The 14,785-nt window shown below is 49.3% G+C and overlaps 1 protein-coding gene across 1 annotated transcript; it reads left to right on the forward strand.

Moving 5' to 3' along the window:
- The first annotated feature begins 2,088 nt into the window (after positions 1-2,088).
- SLC35D3 (solute carrier family 35 member D3) lies at positions 2,089-5,498 on the forward strand. The gene is made up of 2 exons (XM_049654431.1): positions 2,089-2,621; positions 3,656-5,498. Exons 1-2 carry the CDS (start codon positions 2,183-2,185, stop codon positions 4,483-4,485), a joined length of 1,269 nt encoding a protein of 422 aa, XP_049510388.1. The 5' UTR covers positions 2,089-2,182; the 3' UTR covers positions 4,486-5,498.
- Positions 5,499-14,785: the final 9,287 nt, after the last annotated feature.

Consider the following 14,785-nt stretch of genomic DNA (forward strand, 5'->3'; position numbering starts at 1 on the left):
AGAACATCCCATGAAAAACAGAATCCATGAAATAGCCACTAGTGTGTAACCATAGCTATTAGCAACAAAAACAAAGAATTGCCCAGGGAACCGGAAGCATAGGTTTCAATACATTGCTTTCCAGAGGTATTCCTGGAAAGTTGACACACTGAGCCATTTGTAAGCATTTTCTTGAGTGTCCACTTGAGGGGGGGGGGGGAAAGTGGCCCTACCAGGCGCTGGGCACGTGAGCTGGAGGACTGGTTGAGACCTAGGTCTCTCCCACCAAAGTGAGCTCCCAGCTCCTGGAAAGCTGGCCCAGAATAAGGACTGTGGTGATGCTGCCAATACCCGATGTAAATTATTTTTCTGCTCTGGTAAAAACTGTCGCGGCTTCAACATCTGGGCTGGAAGTGTCTCCTTCAGCACAGAGGTGGAAGTGTGGAGGAGAAAAAAGAATCACGAAGGAAATGGTTCGTGCATATTCGTGCAGCAGTTCAGGGTTAGGAGGTTGGGATCCTGCTGCAGGTGGGTGGATAAGAGAAGTGAACGAAAGGGAGAGGTGGTTCGAAGCAATTTGGAGCTCTCTTCCTCGCTCCCAAACCCTAGCCAAGTCCATAATTTTTAAGCAGCGCGAAAACTGTGCCTGGCTCTTGGCTGTGATCTGGGCTGAGCGAACCCCTTTGCCGCTCCTGAGTTTCCGGGTCTAGGAGTTACTTTCCAGGGAGCGAAATTCAGATCAAAGGGTCACAGAAGCTTTGTACCCGCAGCAATTGAGAATTCCCTTTTTCTTCCGGCCGGACGAGACAAGTAAATAGTTCTCAAGTCCTGCCGGGAAGCCGACCTGCCCTGGCCGGGGGTGGGGGAGGTAGGAGGTAGGGGTTGTCCTGCTCTCCAAAGCAGTCAGTCAATGACTACCCGCTAGGCTGCGTTCGGTTCCCGGGGATCCAGAGAAAGCTACGTCCAGTCTCGGCTCTGTCTTGGTCCTGGGTTCCTGCCCCCACTACGCCCTCTCTCCCCTGCCAACACACCCCCTCCACCTCCGAGCGAGGCCAGTGGCTCCCGCCCACCCTGGGGCACCGTCGCCCCCGCGATCCACCAAAACGGTGGATGGTTCTCCCTCCCAAGACTTAGGTTCTGCTTTTATGCTCATTTCACGGCTTTGCCCCACTTGGAACGTGTGCCCTTGCCTCCGCCCCCAGGCTCCGCAGCCCGGCGAGGCCACGGCCCCCCCCCCCCCCCCAAAAAATAAAAACCTCCCCCCCCACCCCCCGAGCCACTGGAGTAATCCCAGGTCCCTCCCTGGAAGGCGCACTGACTGGGGAGCGCGTTGCCCGCGCCAGGAAGAAGCCAGCCCTAGCGCCCTAAAGCACTCCGGGGCGGCGTCCTGGGGCCGTGGGTTCCTTCAATGTGGGGGCGTTGGCGCCCGAGCACCGGGAAGCCCCGCAGCCAGCTGGCACCGACTTTTTTCCATTTCCTGGCCAACAGTTGGACATGGTCCGGCGGCTGCGCCGGGAGGGACCGTGGATAGAAAAGCGATTGAAGCTGCGGGTGTGGGGACGGGGGAGGGTTGCTGGGGGTGCTGTCACTTGTTGCGGTTCTCGAAAACAGTGCTTGACCCTGGAGGGCTGTTGTTTCTAAAATCTTCTTTGGCTGTGCCCGGGATCCCCCAACCCGCGCTCCTGGGTTCGGGGCTGGAAAGAAGAGGCGAGCGGGAGCCTCTGGCTTTTGCGGAGGCGGGGCGGGGGGAGGGCGGCGCCCAGGGGTGGGCGCTGGGGTGCCCGAGAGGTGAGAGTCCGGTCCCGCGTGCGGCAGCGGCTGGGGCTTCCAGGCGCAGAGCGTCCGCCCTGTGAAACCGCGCGGGACACAACCCATTGCAGCTCGTCACATACTTACAAATCGCTGTCGCTAGGGTTCCCGCCACTCCTCTCAGACCAGCCCCCCCACCCCTGCCACTTTTCGGAGTCCCCCGCCCCCGTCACTGCCTCCCGGGAGCTGCGGGGCAGTCGGACGCGGAGCTGTGGAGCGGCGAGGACGCCTGGCTGGAGCTGCCCTCTGCGGGGAGCCGGCGCCCCCTGCCCTTGGCCGCGGCGCTGGGCGGGCACCCCCGCCGCCCTCGCTCCGCTGCTCCCGGCTCTCTTCTCCGCTCTCCTTCCGCAGGTCCCGGAGCTCCGCCACCGCCGGGTGCGGCGCGGCAGGCGCGATGCGGCAGCTCTGCCGGGGCCGCGTGCTGGGCATCTCGGTGGCCATCGCGCACGGGGTCTTCTCGGGCTCCCTCAACATCCTGCTCAAGTTTCTCATCAGCCGCTACCAGTTCTCCTTCCTGACCCTGGTGCAGTGCCTGACCAGCTCCACGGCGGCGCTGAGCCTGGAGCTGCTGCGGCGCCTCGGGCTCATCGCCGTGCCCCCCTTCGGCTGGAGTCTGGCGCGCTCCTTCGCGGGGGTCGCCGTGCTCTCCACGCTGCAGTCGAGCCTCACGCTCTGGTCCCTGCGCGGCCTCAGCCTGCCCATGTACGTGGTCTTCAAGCGCTGCCTGCCCCTGGTCACCATGCTCATCGGCGTCCTGGTGCTCAAGAACGGCGCGCCCTCGCCCGGGGTGCTCGCCGCGGTGCTCATCACCACCTGCGGCGCTGCCCTGGCAGGTGAGCCCGACCCCCGCCCGCCCCCGGCCCACCCTACCCCACCGGACCGAGGCTACGAGGATCGCTTAGTGCCAGGCCCGCACTTCCAGTGGGGAGACCGAGGCAGAGAGAGACTTTGAATGTGGTTGCTCGGCTCGCGCACGGGACTTCTGGGACCCCGCCGAGCCTTTCCCGGCGCTCCGACTTCCTCCTTCAGGGCGTACCCCTCCCCCCAGTCCTGGCTTCCGACCCCCGCCCCTGCCTAACTAGCTATCGCCCTCTCCGCTTTCCCAGCTCACCGCCTCCCCTCTCCACCCTCCCCTCTCCTCCGCCCCGCACCCCTTCCTTCCTCCGGGAAGGGTCGAGAGCCGCCGGAGCCGGAGCAGACTGGGTTTGCAGGAGGCGGAGGCGGTGAACTTCCCTGGGTCACGCGGGGCTGGAGTGGTGGGGGGCGGGGGACGATGGAAACCAAGCTTGAGCCGCCTGAGCTAGTTTAGGGTCTCTGGCCCCGCGCGAGGCGCTCCCGGCGCGAGGAGGGGTGGGGGCGGGGGTGGGTGGATTAAGACCCACGTGAGGGCCGAGCTTGAAGGACTGAGCCGGGTGGGAGCCGGCGGGAACCGGGAACCTTCACACGGAGGTCGAGAGGGAGGCGTTCGCTCGGCGACCAGCCCGCCTGGGGTTAGAAGACACTGGCTGGGGATCCGTCTTCCTTCCGCGGCCCAACAGAGCGGGGGCAGCGTACGACGCTCCTGGGTGACCTCCGTGCCTACCCCGAGGGTATCTGCTCCCTCCCGGTCCTTTGTCGTGCACAGAACTAGACAGGGTGCCCCCCCCCTCCCGCCCCGGATATGCAGGAAGGCGCCTCCGCTCATGCTTGGAACTGGGCATTGGCTGAGCCTGGCCTCTCCGATTTGTGCCCGTGGGCAGACCTGGGACGCGAACCCTGTCCACTCTCCAAGGCTAAGCGTTGCCCCAGTGAATACCCACCCGCGCCAACCCGGTGTCTTCTCTTTTTCCTTCCTGCCCTGGCTCCGTGGTTCTCTGGGGCGCTCCAGGAGCCGGCGACCTGACGGGCGACCCCATCGGGTACGTAACGGGCGTGCTGGCAGTCCTGGTGCACGCAGCCTATCTGGTGCTCATCCAGAAGGCCAGCGCCGACACGGAGCACGGGCCGCTCACCGCGCAGTACGTCATCGCTGTGTCCGCCACCCCACTGCTGGTTGTCTGCTCCTTCGCCAGCACCGATTCCATCCGCGCCTGGACCTTCCCCGGCTGGAAGGACCCGACCATGGTCTGCATCTTCGTGGCCTGCATCTTGATCGGCTGCGCCATGAACTTCACCACGCTGCACTGCACCTACATCAACTCGGCGGTGACCACTAGCTTCGTGGGCGTGGTGAAGAGCATCGCCACCATCACAGTGGGCATGGTGGCCTTCAGCGACGTGGAGCCCACCTCTCTGTTCATTGCCGGCGTGGTGGTGAACACCCTGGGCTCCATCATTTACTGTGTGGCCAAATTCTTGGAGACCAGAAAGCAAAGCAACTACGAGGACCTAGAGACACGGCCCGGGGGAGAGGAGGCACAGCCAAGTGGAGATCAGCTGCCATTCGTCATGGAGGAGCTGCCCGCGGAGGATGGAAATGGAGGGTCAGAAGGGGGCAAGGCAGCAGGTGGCTCCACTCAGAAGAGTGGGCCAGAGGCAAGGGGTGGCCCCAGAGGAGTCCCGCTGGTGGCTCGGAGTTCGCAGATCACACGCGGCCCGGAGGAAGTGAGCAAGAGGTCACTGAAGGATGCTTACCTCGAAGTGTGGCGGTTAGTCAGGGGAACCAAGTATATGAAGAAGGATTACTTGATAGAAAATGAGGAGTTACCCAGTCCTTGAAAAGGAAACGCATGTATGTATATATGTACATACGCTTATTTTGTATGTTCGAGATACCGTATTTTAATGAGGGGCCGCACAGTTTTATTCTTTGAGGAGTGGGGAAGGGAAGCAAAGAAAGAAGCTGAAACGCACTGGCAGCAACAGAATTAGCAGCTGCGTGAATTATTTAGCCTGAGTTTACCTGAGGCATCACAGAGACAAAGGAATGTGGAGGTGCTGAACAAAGTGAGGCGGCGGTCTCAGCTGCAGACGGGATATGTTCAGTGCAGGCTGCACGTGAATTTTCTGTCTTTATAACCATAACCGAACGGCGGCATGCACTAGGAGTTCCTCAACCCACCCCCTCCAGAGATGGAGTGTAGACAGATGACAGCACTTAATAAGCTCAAAGAGGACGTACGGGGATACATCTTCAGTGATAGAACTGCACTGTTCATGGCCAGCTGAGCAAGAGTATATTACTGAAGTTATTATACACATGCATATATACGTACGTATACACGTATACGTACATATATACACACGTATATATTGAGTTGACGTTTACTGTTTATAGTCATCTGAAATATCAGGTTTACTCTCATTTTTCTTCACTCAAAAAAACAATTAAGTGCTCTGTTACTCTATTATATATTGGTAGAAAATGTTAAAGCTGTTTTGAATATATGAGTTCATAGCTTCAAACCTGAAGGTCGAAGTTGGCTTTTAGTAATTATAAAAATATTTTAAAGGTTGTTTGGGTTCATGGCTTCATAATATCTATTATTGAATGCCATAACCTTTTGAGAAGCCAGTCTTACTGCGTCCTATATTCTTTCAAGCAAATGCAAAGGCTGAGAAATAATTCCGTGTTAACTGAAGCCCAAGCAGACGTGAGACCATCCGGTTAAGCCGGCTCTCCCGAGTCACCCTGCACATCCCAGACCCTGTGACAAAAACAGCAACTGCTATATTCACTTTATGATATTTTTCTATCTTAAATTTGTCAAAATAAAGTATGAGTCTCTCTGCTAAAAGATACATTGTTATACATTTGTTTTAGACACATTTGGGCTCTATTGTTGTGGTGTAGTTTGTGCCTGTCTTCAATGTGTGGTGTCTGATATCCTGTGTAGGGGCCACCCCATGGAGAAGTTCCTAAATTAGCTTGGCAGTCCACTGTAAAAGTACCAACAAAACAACCACCACGAATACATTCTCATTTTCCAGTCAAGGGAACTGTTACAAAGTAAAATAAAATACTGCCTCTACCGGAGGTAGGAAAAGTCCTCCACGGCCAACATCAGTTAATATGGAGCCTGGGTTGTAATGGTAAAGAGAGCACCCAGAGGGAACTCTTTCTTTCAGCTCTCTCCAGAGAGGTAATTTGAGAGAAGGCACTTTCATTATTTGCCAGCATGTTCCTGAGGCTCTCAGATGGCAGTATCCTCTACGTTTCGTTATTTTCCAAAACATCCCAACAAAACGCAAAGCAGACTCAAAAACGGAAGTCTCAGCTTCATCAGCTTGGATCCACGCGCTGGGTAAGCAAGTGTTAATTATGGCGGTTTGTGATTGGTGCTGGTTTATTGGTTGTCACAGGCAAGTCATCATTTCCATAGGTACCTCTACAAGCCATTTAAGATGTAAGAGCCCTCATATGTCTGCTGTTAAAGACGGTTGGCTAGGGTTAGAATGCCTTCTGTAAGACTAAGCATGAATTTTAATGTCAACATGCCACAAGACCATTTCCTGTTGCGTTTCTGTGAAGTAGAGAATTAATGAAAAGCCCCAAAGTTGAATGAAATATGTGTATATATATATACACACACACACACACACATATATATATATATATATATATATACATTTAATATTATTAAAATGCCATTCTCAGAGAAAAAGATAGCATGATTGGTTTTCACTGAAAAAAAAATTCCCTTTTGGTCAAAACTGTTGATTTGCATTTATTGCAGAAAGATGAACTCTTTCCTGTCAACAAACTTGAAGAAATACTCTATCAGTTAAGAGTTCTCCGGAGAAACAGGATGAAGAATAGATACATACATATACAAACGCATACGCATATACATATATACATATATTTATATATTCATATACAAATGTATCTGTAGATAAACAGAACCATGAAGATTATATCTGTATCTCTCATATCTATCTATCATCTATCTATCATCTGTCTCAGAGAGGGAGAACAGGGAATTGGCAATTGTGGGGATTGGCAAATCTAAAATCTGTGGGGCAGGTTGGCAGGCGGGAAACTCGGGCAGGGTGTTTATGTTGCAGTCTTGAGGCAGAATTGTTTCTTCTGCAAACCTGACTCTGCTCTTGAGGCCTTCCGCTGATTAGATGAGGCTAACTCACATTATGGAGGCTTTATCTTCTTTATTCAAAATCTACAGACTGTAAATATTAATCACATCTAAAAGATGTCTTCCTAGCAACAACTAGATTATTGTCTGAGCAAACAACTGGCCCCACAGCCCGGCCAGGTGGTTATATAAAAGTAACCATCACAGGCACTTATACTGGGAGGGGACAGTGGGGAGCGTGCAAGGATAGGAAAAGCCCAGGAAGATCAAAGGTGGACGTTCTGTCACATCCATTAGTTTGGGCGAAGCTTGGGAGTCTCTATGTGATCAAAAAAGTAAGCCATAGCACAGGGCAGAATGTGAGTCAGTGCTTGGAGATCAGCCACAGGAGGGCATGAGCAGGTGACAGGCCTTGCCTGGCTTCTGAATCCTTCTTCTATTGACAGTAACACTTGCGCCCACCTACGGACTCAGGTCCACTCTGACCTTCGGGCTCTGGCAAGGCCTTGAGTCAGGCAGGAACAAAGCTTCTGAGTAGCACTCCAGGATATTACCGTGGGACGGACCCAACTGGAAATCCCCACTGTTGCTCGACTAACCCAGTCTTTGTGCCCCATTTTGGACAACTTGGAGTCTCCTCTTCTCTGAGATTATGCTCCTAGTTTGCATGTATTTGGGTGTCTGGTCTCTGCTTTTGGACAATTCGGAGTCTCCTCTTCTCTGAGATTATGCCCCTAGTTTGCATGTATTTGGGTGTCTGGTCTCTGCCTTGACAATCTGTTCCTCTCTCAGTTCTTCAGGATGGAGACCCTGCCTCACACTCACCTGCCATTTATCAACTGGAATCTGTCTGTGGACTATATAGCACGATGTCAGACAGGCGTTCTCAATGCTCACCCCACTGCTGGCCTCGCCCCCTACTTGCTGTCTAGCCGTCTATTATTGAGGCACAGATCGTCCAAAACACTGGGGGAATGATTGCCCAGAATGTGCAGGTGAGAGGGTGTGTATGTGTGTGCTACTGTGGGTGGCTGAGCAGAGCTGAAATAGTGGCCTAAACTTCTGGAAGACTAGCCATCCCGCAAAAGTGGTCATGTGTTGTCAGAGTGCCTAATAGCCTGTGTGATTAATTGCAACACTTCAGGGAGCTGAAGGTAGGTGAAACTTACAAGTCCTCGACTGACAGAAGACTCTTTTTGCACTGTAGTTTGGGAAGCTTCTATTGACCTATCTTTAACCTCACTGGTTCTTTTTGGGGGCATGTCCAGTCTGCTGATGGACCCACCAAAGGCATTCTTCATTTCTGTCGCAGTGTTTCAGTTTTTGAAACTCCTAGCATTTCCTTTTGATTCTAAGAATTTCCATCTCCCTGCTTAAAGTTTTTTTTTTTTTTTTTTAACATTTATTTATTTTTAAGAGAGAGAGAGAGAGAGAGAGCTGGAGAGGGGCAGAGAGACAGAGAATCTGAGGCAGGCTCTAGACTCTGAGCTGTCAGCACAGAGCCTGACATGGGGCTCAAACTCATGAACCACAAGAGTATGACCTGAGCCCAAGTCTGATGTTTAACACACTGAACCACCCGGGGGCCCCTCCATCTCTCTGGTTAAACTGCCCATCTGCTCTTGCATATTGTCTACTTTTTCCATTAGATCCATTAGCATATTAATCATAGTTATTTTAAATTCCCCGTCTGATCATTCCAAAGCCTGTGTCATATCTGAGTGTGATTCTGATGCTCGCTTTGTCTATTTAGGCATATTTTATCTTTGCTATTTAACATGCCTTATGAATTTTTTTTTTTTTGAAAGCCGGATGATGTGTGGGATAACAGAACCTGAGGGAGATTTCATGTTAATAGGGCTACAAGGTGGGCTCTGTTTAAAGTTTGCCACCCGCGTGGATGCTTCTAGTGTTCTTGCTTTTATCTCCCTGTTTTCTTTGGGCTTCCTCCTTAGATAGAGTTTGATGCGCCTCAGATCTTTCAGCTGTAAACTACTCTTATCCTGGAGCATTGTTGGTGTACGGTAAATGATACAGGAAAGGTGTTCTTATTATTGTCTTTTAGTGGCCTGTGTCCCTGGATTGTGACCAGTGTTTCTTAGTCGTTTCTTTTTTTCTCCTCTTAGATGAGAAAGGTGGGCCAGAGGGGCCTGCGGTGGGAGAAAGCAGAAAACCTTTCCCTGGGGTGGGATAAAGCTCTGGCAAGTCTTTGCATCCAGAGAGTAGGCCTTTTATGAGAACCTTCTGGGCATATTTCACAAGGATTTCTCTTTCCCTCCCTCTGCCGGAGGGCCAAGTTTCCTGGAAGTCAAACGCATGAAAATGTGGGTATCCCGCTAACACTTGGCCCCAGGAGTTTCTCACTCTCAAGATAGTTCATATTCAGCCTGCAGGAATTTATAAAATTTACTATTTAAGTGTTCCTACCAAATTTACAGCTCCAGTGGCTTCTGCTCCAGGTCAAGACTCCACTGTAATGTTCTGGATTCATCTGTGTGTCCAGATTCCGGGGCTGGCAGCATTGCCTGCAACCTCAGTTCTCCAATGGGGCCTAGGAAAGCCATTTATTTTCAGTTTGTTCGTCTTTTTCTCATCGTAGCAATGGTAGTTACAACCTCCCAACTCTTTACATGTTGGAGCTGGACCCAGAAGTCCTGCCTGATGACTTTTGGCGAGTCTGCTCAATTTCTGTAGAGACACAGGTTGTGAAGGGGAAGCTGGACATTCCTAAGGAAGGCTCCTAAAGAAATGAAAACGTCCACGGCTGCTGGCCCTTCTTATAACTCCAGGCCTCCTGCGCCTCGTGTTGAGTGTTGACCGCTCCTGCGCTTAAGCTGTGGTGGTTTCTGCATGTGAGTGTGGGAAGCTTTTGAGTCCAAGTGCATTGTGAGCAAGAGTCAATGCACATTCAGATTGGTGCATCGTGGTAGTTGTCATTAGTATCACTCCCCCTTTCTCTGTCTTGGGGTCCTTCGCTTCTGCACGACAGAAATTTCTCCTACTTCTAGTTTTTATTTTACCATGTTTCAACTACCTACTATGATATCTGAAACTTCCACGTTAGCCTCCGAGTGATCATTGCTGACCTGACTCGTCAGTTGCCTTTGTCTCTAGATACCATGGTACGTCTGCCAAGCTGAACTTCACTATAGCATCTGCTGAAATGGTCCCTTCTCCCTGGCCACGGCCCTCACCACCCCTTACACACATAACAAGTACTTCTGATTCTGCATATATGCCTCTCTGAATCTGCTTCGTTTTGTTCCTGAGATCCAACAGCAGGTTTTGGAAGAAAGCCTGCGAGCAGAACAGGCTAGAACATAGAATAGATGCACAGCTTGGAAAACGAACTCGCAAATCTCCCCTGGGGAACCATCCCCTCTCCACTTCTGGGTTCATGTAATTCAGATAGTGTCGAGCCCATCCTTCTACCCTCAGTGTGTGACTCCAGCCAATGCAGTCAAAGCGTTTCTTGGAAGCACAATTAGTTCAGGATGGTCATGGGACCTAGTCAGAGCCAAGGAGATGCAAGGATACTTCTGGCAAGACTTAAATAGCATGTTTTGTTTTGTTTTGTTTCTTACTGGACTTGAACCTGGGAGGATGGGGTGGGGCGGGGCACATGTGCTGTTGCCACTTCGCCACGAAGAAAAGATATAATAGAAAGGAAACAATACAGAGTCCAAGTAGACCAGGGAGGTAGAAAGAGAAAGAAATAAACTGAGTTTTGGTGACCCCACGCGGCCCTGGAATTAAGCTTTAACTTAACACTGACCCTCAGGTTGTCAGCCACATACTACAAAACCTTTTGTTATGATTTGCTGACATCATTTCAAGTTGGGATTTTTGCCACTTGTATCCCAAAAAGTCCCAAGTGGCACAAACATAAATTAATGGTTCCCAGCCAACAGGGAGAGTAAAGGACCCGAAGAGGTTTTTTGTTTGTTGCTTTGGTTTTTGTTTCTGATTTCTCACCGCACAAGCTATGACCCCCTGCGCCCAACTAAGGATTAGACATACCTCTCTGGTCTCCTGCTAATTACCATCTAGCATATGCATGTACCTCCCATGGTCTTAAACAGCCATGGTTGTATCTACTGTCTTTCTCTTCAGTTTACAATTCAGTTGATTCCTACATTCACGCTTCACAAAGTCACTGGATATTGGAAGAATTTGTGTATTGCAGACTGTTAGAAATACTACCACTTGATGCTTTTGTTATAGTGCTTCCTATTTTCTAAGTGTTTTACATGTACTAATTCATTCAGTTCTCACAACATCCCTAGAAGTTGGCATGGATATTATCCCATTCTTACAAAGGGTGAACTGAGGTATGGAGAGGCTGAGTAACTTACCCTGGTCTCATAGCTGGTAACCTGTAGATCTGGGTTCAGATTTGAACCCAGAGAGTCTGGTGCCAGTGCCTGTAAATTTCACGGACATGCTATTCTCAGTGACAAGCTTTCAATCTGACATCGTAAGGCTGGAAATGGTGGGAGTTCTGGTGAGCGGCCACAGCATTTGTTGATTCTGCTGCTCAGTGGGGATCCTGACTCTACCCATAATTCTTTTCTGCTGTTCTCAAAAAGGAGAAAGATACAACTTTATTTCTAGAACAACCTATACGTGTGTGTATGTATACATCATTTTCTGCTTGTGAGTGCTAAGGGACCCAGGGAGGCCCCATGAAAAGCAGAGTAAAGAAAGGGGCTCAGATGCTATTACAACAAAGCATCCCCAAGCTACCCAGCCTTTTGGGCCAATCTCTTTCTTCATAGTCAAATATCCTTTATATATAACCTTGGAGAGTACAGACCTTTACTAGTGTTTCCGAGGATTCATTGAACATGATCAGTGTAGCTGATTGCTTCCTGCTCCCTGCTGCTGTGTTGATCACTTAAAAAAAAATACAACTTTATTGAAATATAATTTACATACCATCGAATTTGCTCATTTTAAGTACACAATGGTCTTTAGTATATTTATAGAATTGTACAACCGTTACCACTGTCTAATTTTAGAACATTTTCATCATTTCAAAAAAGAAATCCTGTACCCGTTAGAAGGCATTAGCCATTCTTCCCCAATCTCCCCAGCCCTTGGCAATCACCAATTTACTTTCAGCCTCTGTGGATTTGCCTCTTCTGGATGGATGCTTCTTACCATCCTGAAAGTGTTTTTTCAGACTGCTTTTCCTAACTGGCCCCTGCACTCCTGTTTTGTTAATGTAAAGGTATTGTTAATATAAAGCTGACATTGAGATGCAGTTGACAAGATTTACTGAATGCTTGAAACTACCCATCATAAGGGCATTTCCGTGTAAAAAGGAACATTTGAAAGTCAATATCAGAAGTCCCCAGTCTTGGAGTCTCTGACCGTCCCTCTCTCTCCTTGGGCACAGCCCGCTGCTGCTATGTGGCAAGGCCTTCTTCTCTCAGAACAACCCCTTTTCCCATAGGCACCCCTACCCCACATTTAAGCCCCCTCAGTTCCTTATTTGCTCAATATGTTTCTCCAGAAGTAACTGGAAGAGCTGTAACACTGTCTAGAAAACAAAAAGGCAATCATTCTCCAATATACTTTACCACTTCCTAGAATGTGGAAAAGCCATAGTTATTAAAACATCCCCTCCCTCTCGTTCCACTCCAGAGAGAGAGGGAGAGGGAGAAATTATTCTGGAAAATTTTGTTAACTAGTGCAAAGCTGGTTGCCTGCCCACCTATCATTCCCCCATCCCTCCCCCATTCTTCCTTACACAGAGAACTCTAACTTTGATCAGATAAAAGCAATAGTGTGCTCAGAGAGGGTGGGCCAGTCCCCTAGTACATTAATCATCATTCTTCGAAAGCCATCATGGTCGACCCGTATCTATTTGGCAGTCATTGGTCAGGGCTGGGCCTGTGACCCAGCGAGCAAATGAGATGAGTAAGTGCTAGGGAGGGGTTCTGGGCAAGTTCACCCGGAAGAAGAAACTCCCTTTATCCTGCCTGTGCCTGCAGTTAGTGAGGATGTGATGTCTGAAAATACAGTAGTCATTTTGCAACCAGAGGGGACACAAACCTCAAGATGAATGGCAATGTGCTGAGGAAACCAAAAAAAATGAGAGAAAGAGCCTGTTCACTGATGCCTTCCTTGTATTGCTGGATTAACAACACAGAACTGCCTGTGTCTGCATTTCTTGTTATAGGAGAGAATAAATTCCTATTCTAAAGTGACTTTTAGTTGGGCATTCTTTTTCTTTCAATCAAAAGCTTCCCAACTGATATAATATCAATTTGATAATGAATCTTGCTTCAAAAAGAAAAATACTTGAAAAGTAAAACTTTTTTTTTCCCATTGCAACACTAGTTTTCATCCATCCATCTATCCATTATCTATTCCTTGATTCAACATTTATTAGGGATTATATATACCATTTTCTGAACCGTCTCTTTCCTTTTTAATATTTCTGTATAGTAAACGTAATGAGTGGTTTTATATACACGAAGAATTATGTCTAAAAAGGCTAGTTTGATAAAGACTCATCGAACATTCTTTGAAAGGGCAATACAAACCCTAAAGATCCTCTTCTGAAGTTTATCTGAAAGACCAAAATGGACCATGCTTCCCATATTCACCAAAATTTTAAGAGTGAGCCAGAAGCCCTATCAAAATTGTCAAAAGATACGGACAGAAAACTTTTAGCAAAAGAGATCCAATGGCTCTTGCATGCCTGAGAAGATCCTGAACTTCATCTAAATAGGAGAAAAACAAATTAAACTACAATGAAAATATGTTTGTCAGTGAGGGTGTAGGGACGTTTACAATCTCATAGGTTGCTCATGAGTGGGCATGTCTGTAGGGCCTCTATAGAAAGTAGAGCACTTGTTATGGCTCAATGTTTGACTCCCCCTCCCCATTCATATGAAATCCTAGCCACCTCCCCTCACCCCGCCCCCAGGTGCTGGATATGGGGGCCTTTGGGAAATAAATAGGTCATGAAGGTGAAGCCCTCATAAGTGGGATAAGTGCCTTTATAAGAAGAGACAGGTGAGCTTGCCTCCTCTCTCTGCTCCGCCATGTGAGGATACAAAGAGCGATGGCCATTTGCAAACAAGGAATCAAGCTCATGCCAGACACTGGATCTGCCAACACCTTGATCTTGGACTTCCAGCCTCCAGAATCATGAAAATTTGCTTTAGTTTTTTTTTTTTCTTAATGTTTATGTATTTTTCAGAGTGAGAGTAAAAGCACGAGCAGGGGAGGGGATGCAGGGAGAGAAGGGGACAGAGGATCCCAAGCAGTCTCCGTGTTGACACCAGAGAGCCCATTATGGGACTGGAACTCATGAACCCTGAGATAATGACCTGAGCTGAAGTTGGATGCTCAACTAACTGAGCCACCCAGGTGCCCCAAATTTCGGTAGTTTTTAAGCTACCCAATCTGTGGTATTTCGTTATGACAGCCCAAAGAGATGAAGACAACGATTTTGTTTTAGATGAATATCTTCGATTGGAATTGCATTTTCCCCGGGCTGGCGGCGGTGGGCGGCGGGGTGGGGGGGGGGTTCCTACTTCCTTCTTCCTTTCAGTACTAGAGCACCCTGTGCTTTAGCTGAGCACCTGCTGCTGACCTTGGACTACTCTTCTGTCTCTGCCATGAACTGCAGCCAATGGAAAGGGAAGGGAAGGGACGTGGACAATGCCCACATCAGTTGGTTACAAGAAACTCGCTTGTTGATGAAAAAGTTTTGGAACAGACAGAAGTGATGGTTGCACAAAATTGTGAATGCGATTAGTGCCATTGAACTACACTTAAAACAAGTTAAAATGGCGAACTTTTATATCCTATATATGTGTTAGTCTGCTCAGGCTGCTGTAACAAAACACCATAATAGTGGCTCAAACAGCAAACATTTCTCTCTCATCGTCCTGGAGGCTGCACGTTCCAGATCAAAGTGCCAGCATGATGAGAACCTGCTTGCTGGCTTGTAGACAGTCACCTTC

The sequence above is a fragment of the Panthera uncia genome, assembly GCF_023721935.1.
Source record: "Panthera uncia isolate 11264 chromosome B2 unlocalized genomic scaffold, Puncia_PCG_1.0 HiC_scaffold_24, whole genome shotgun sequence".
NCBI classification, from domain to species: Eukaryota; Metazoa; Chordata; class Mammalia; order Carnivora; family Felidae; genus Panthera; species Panthera uncia.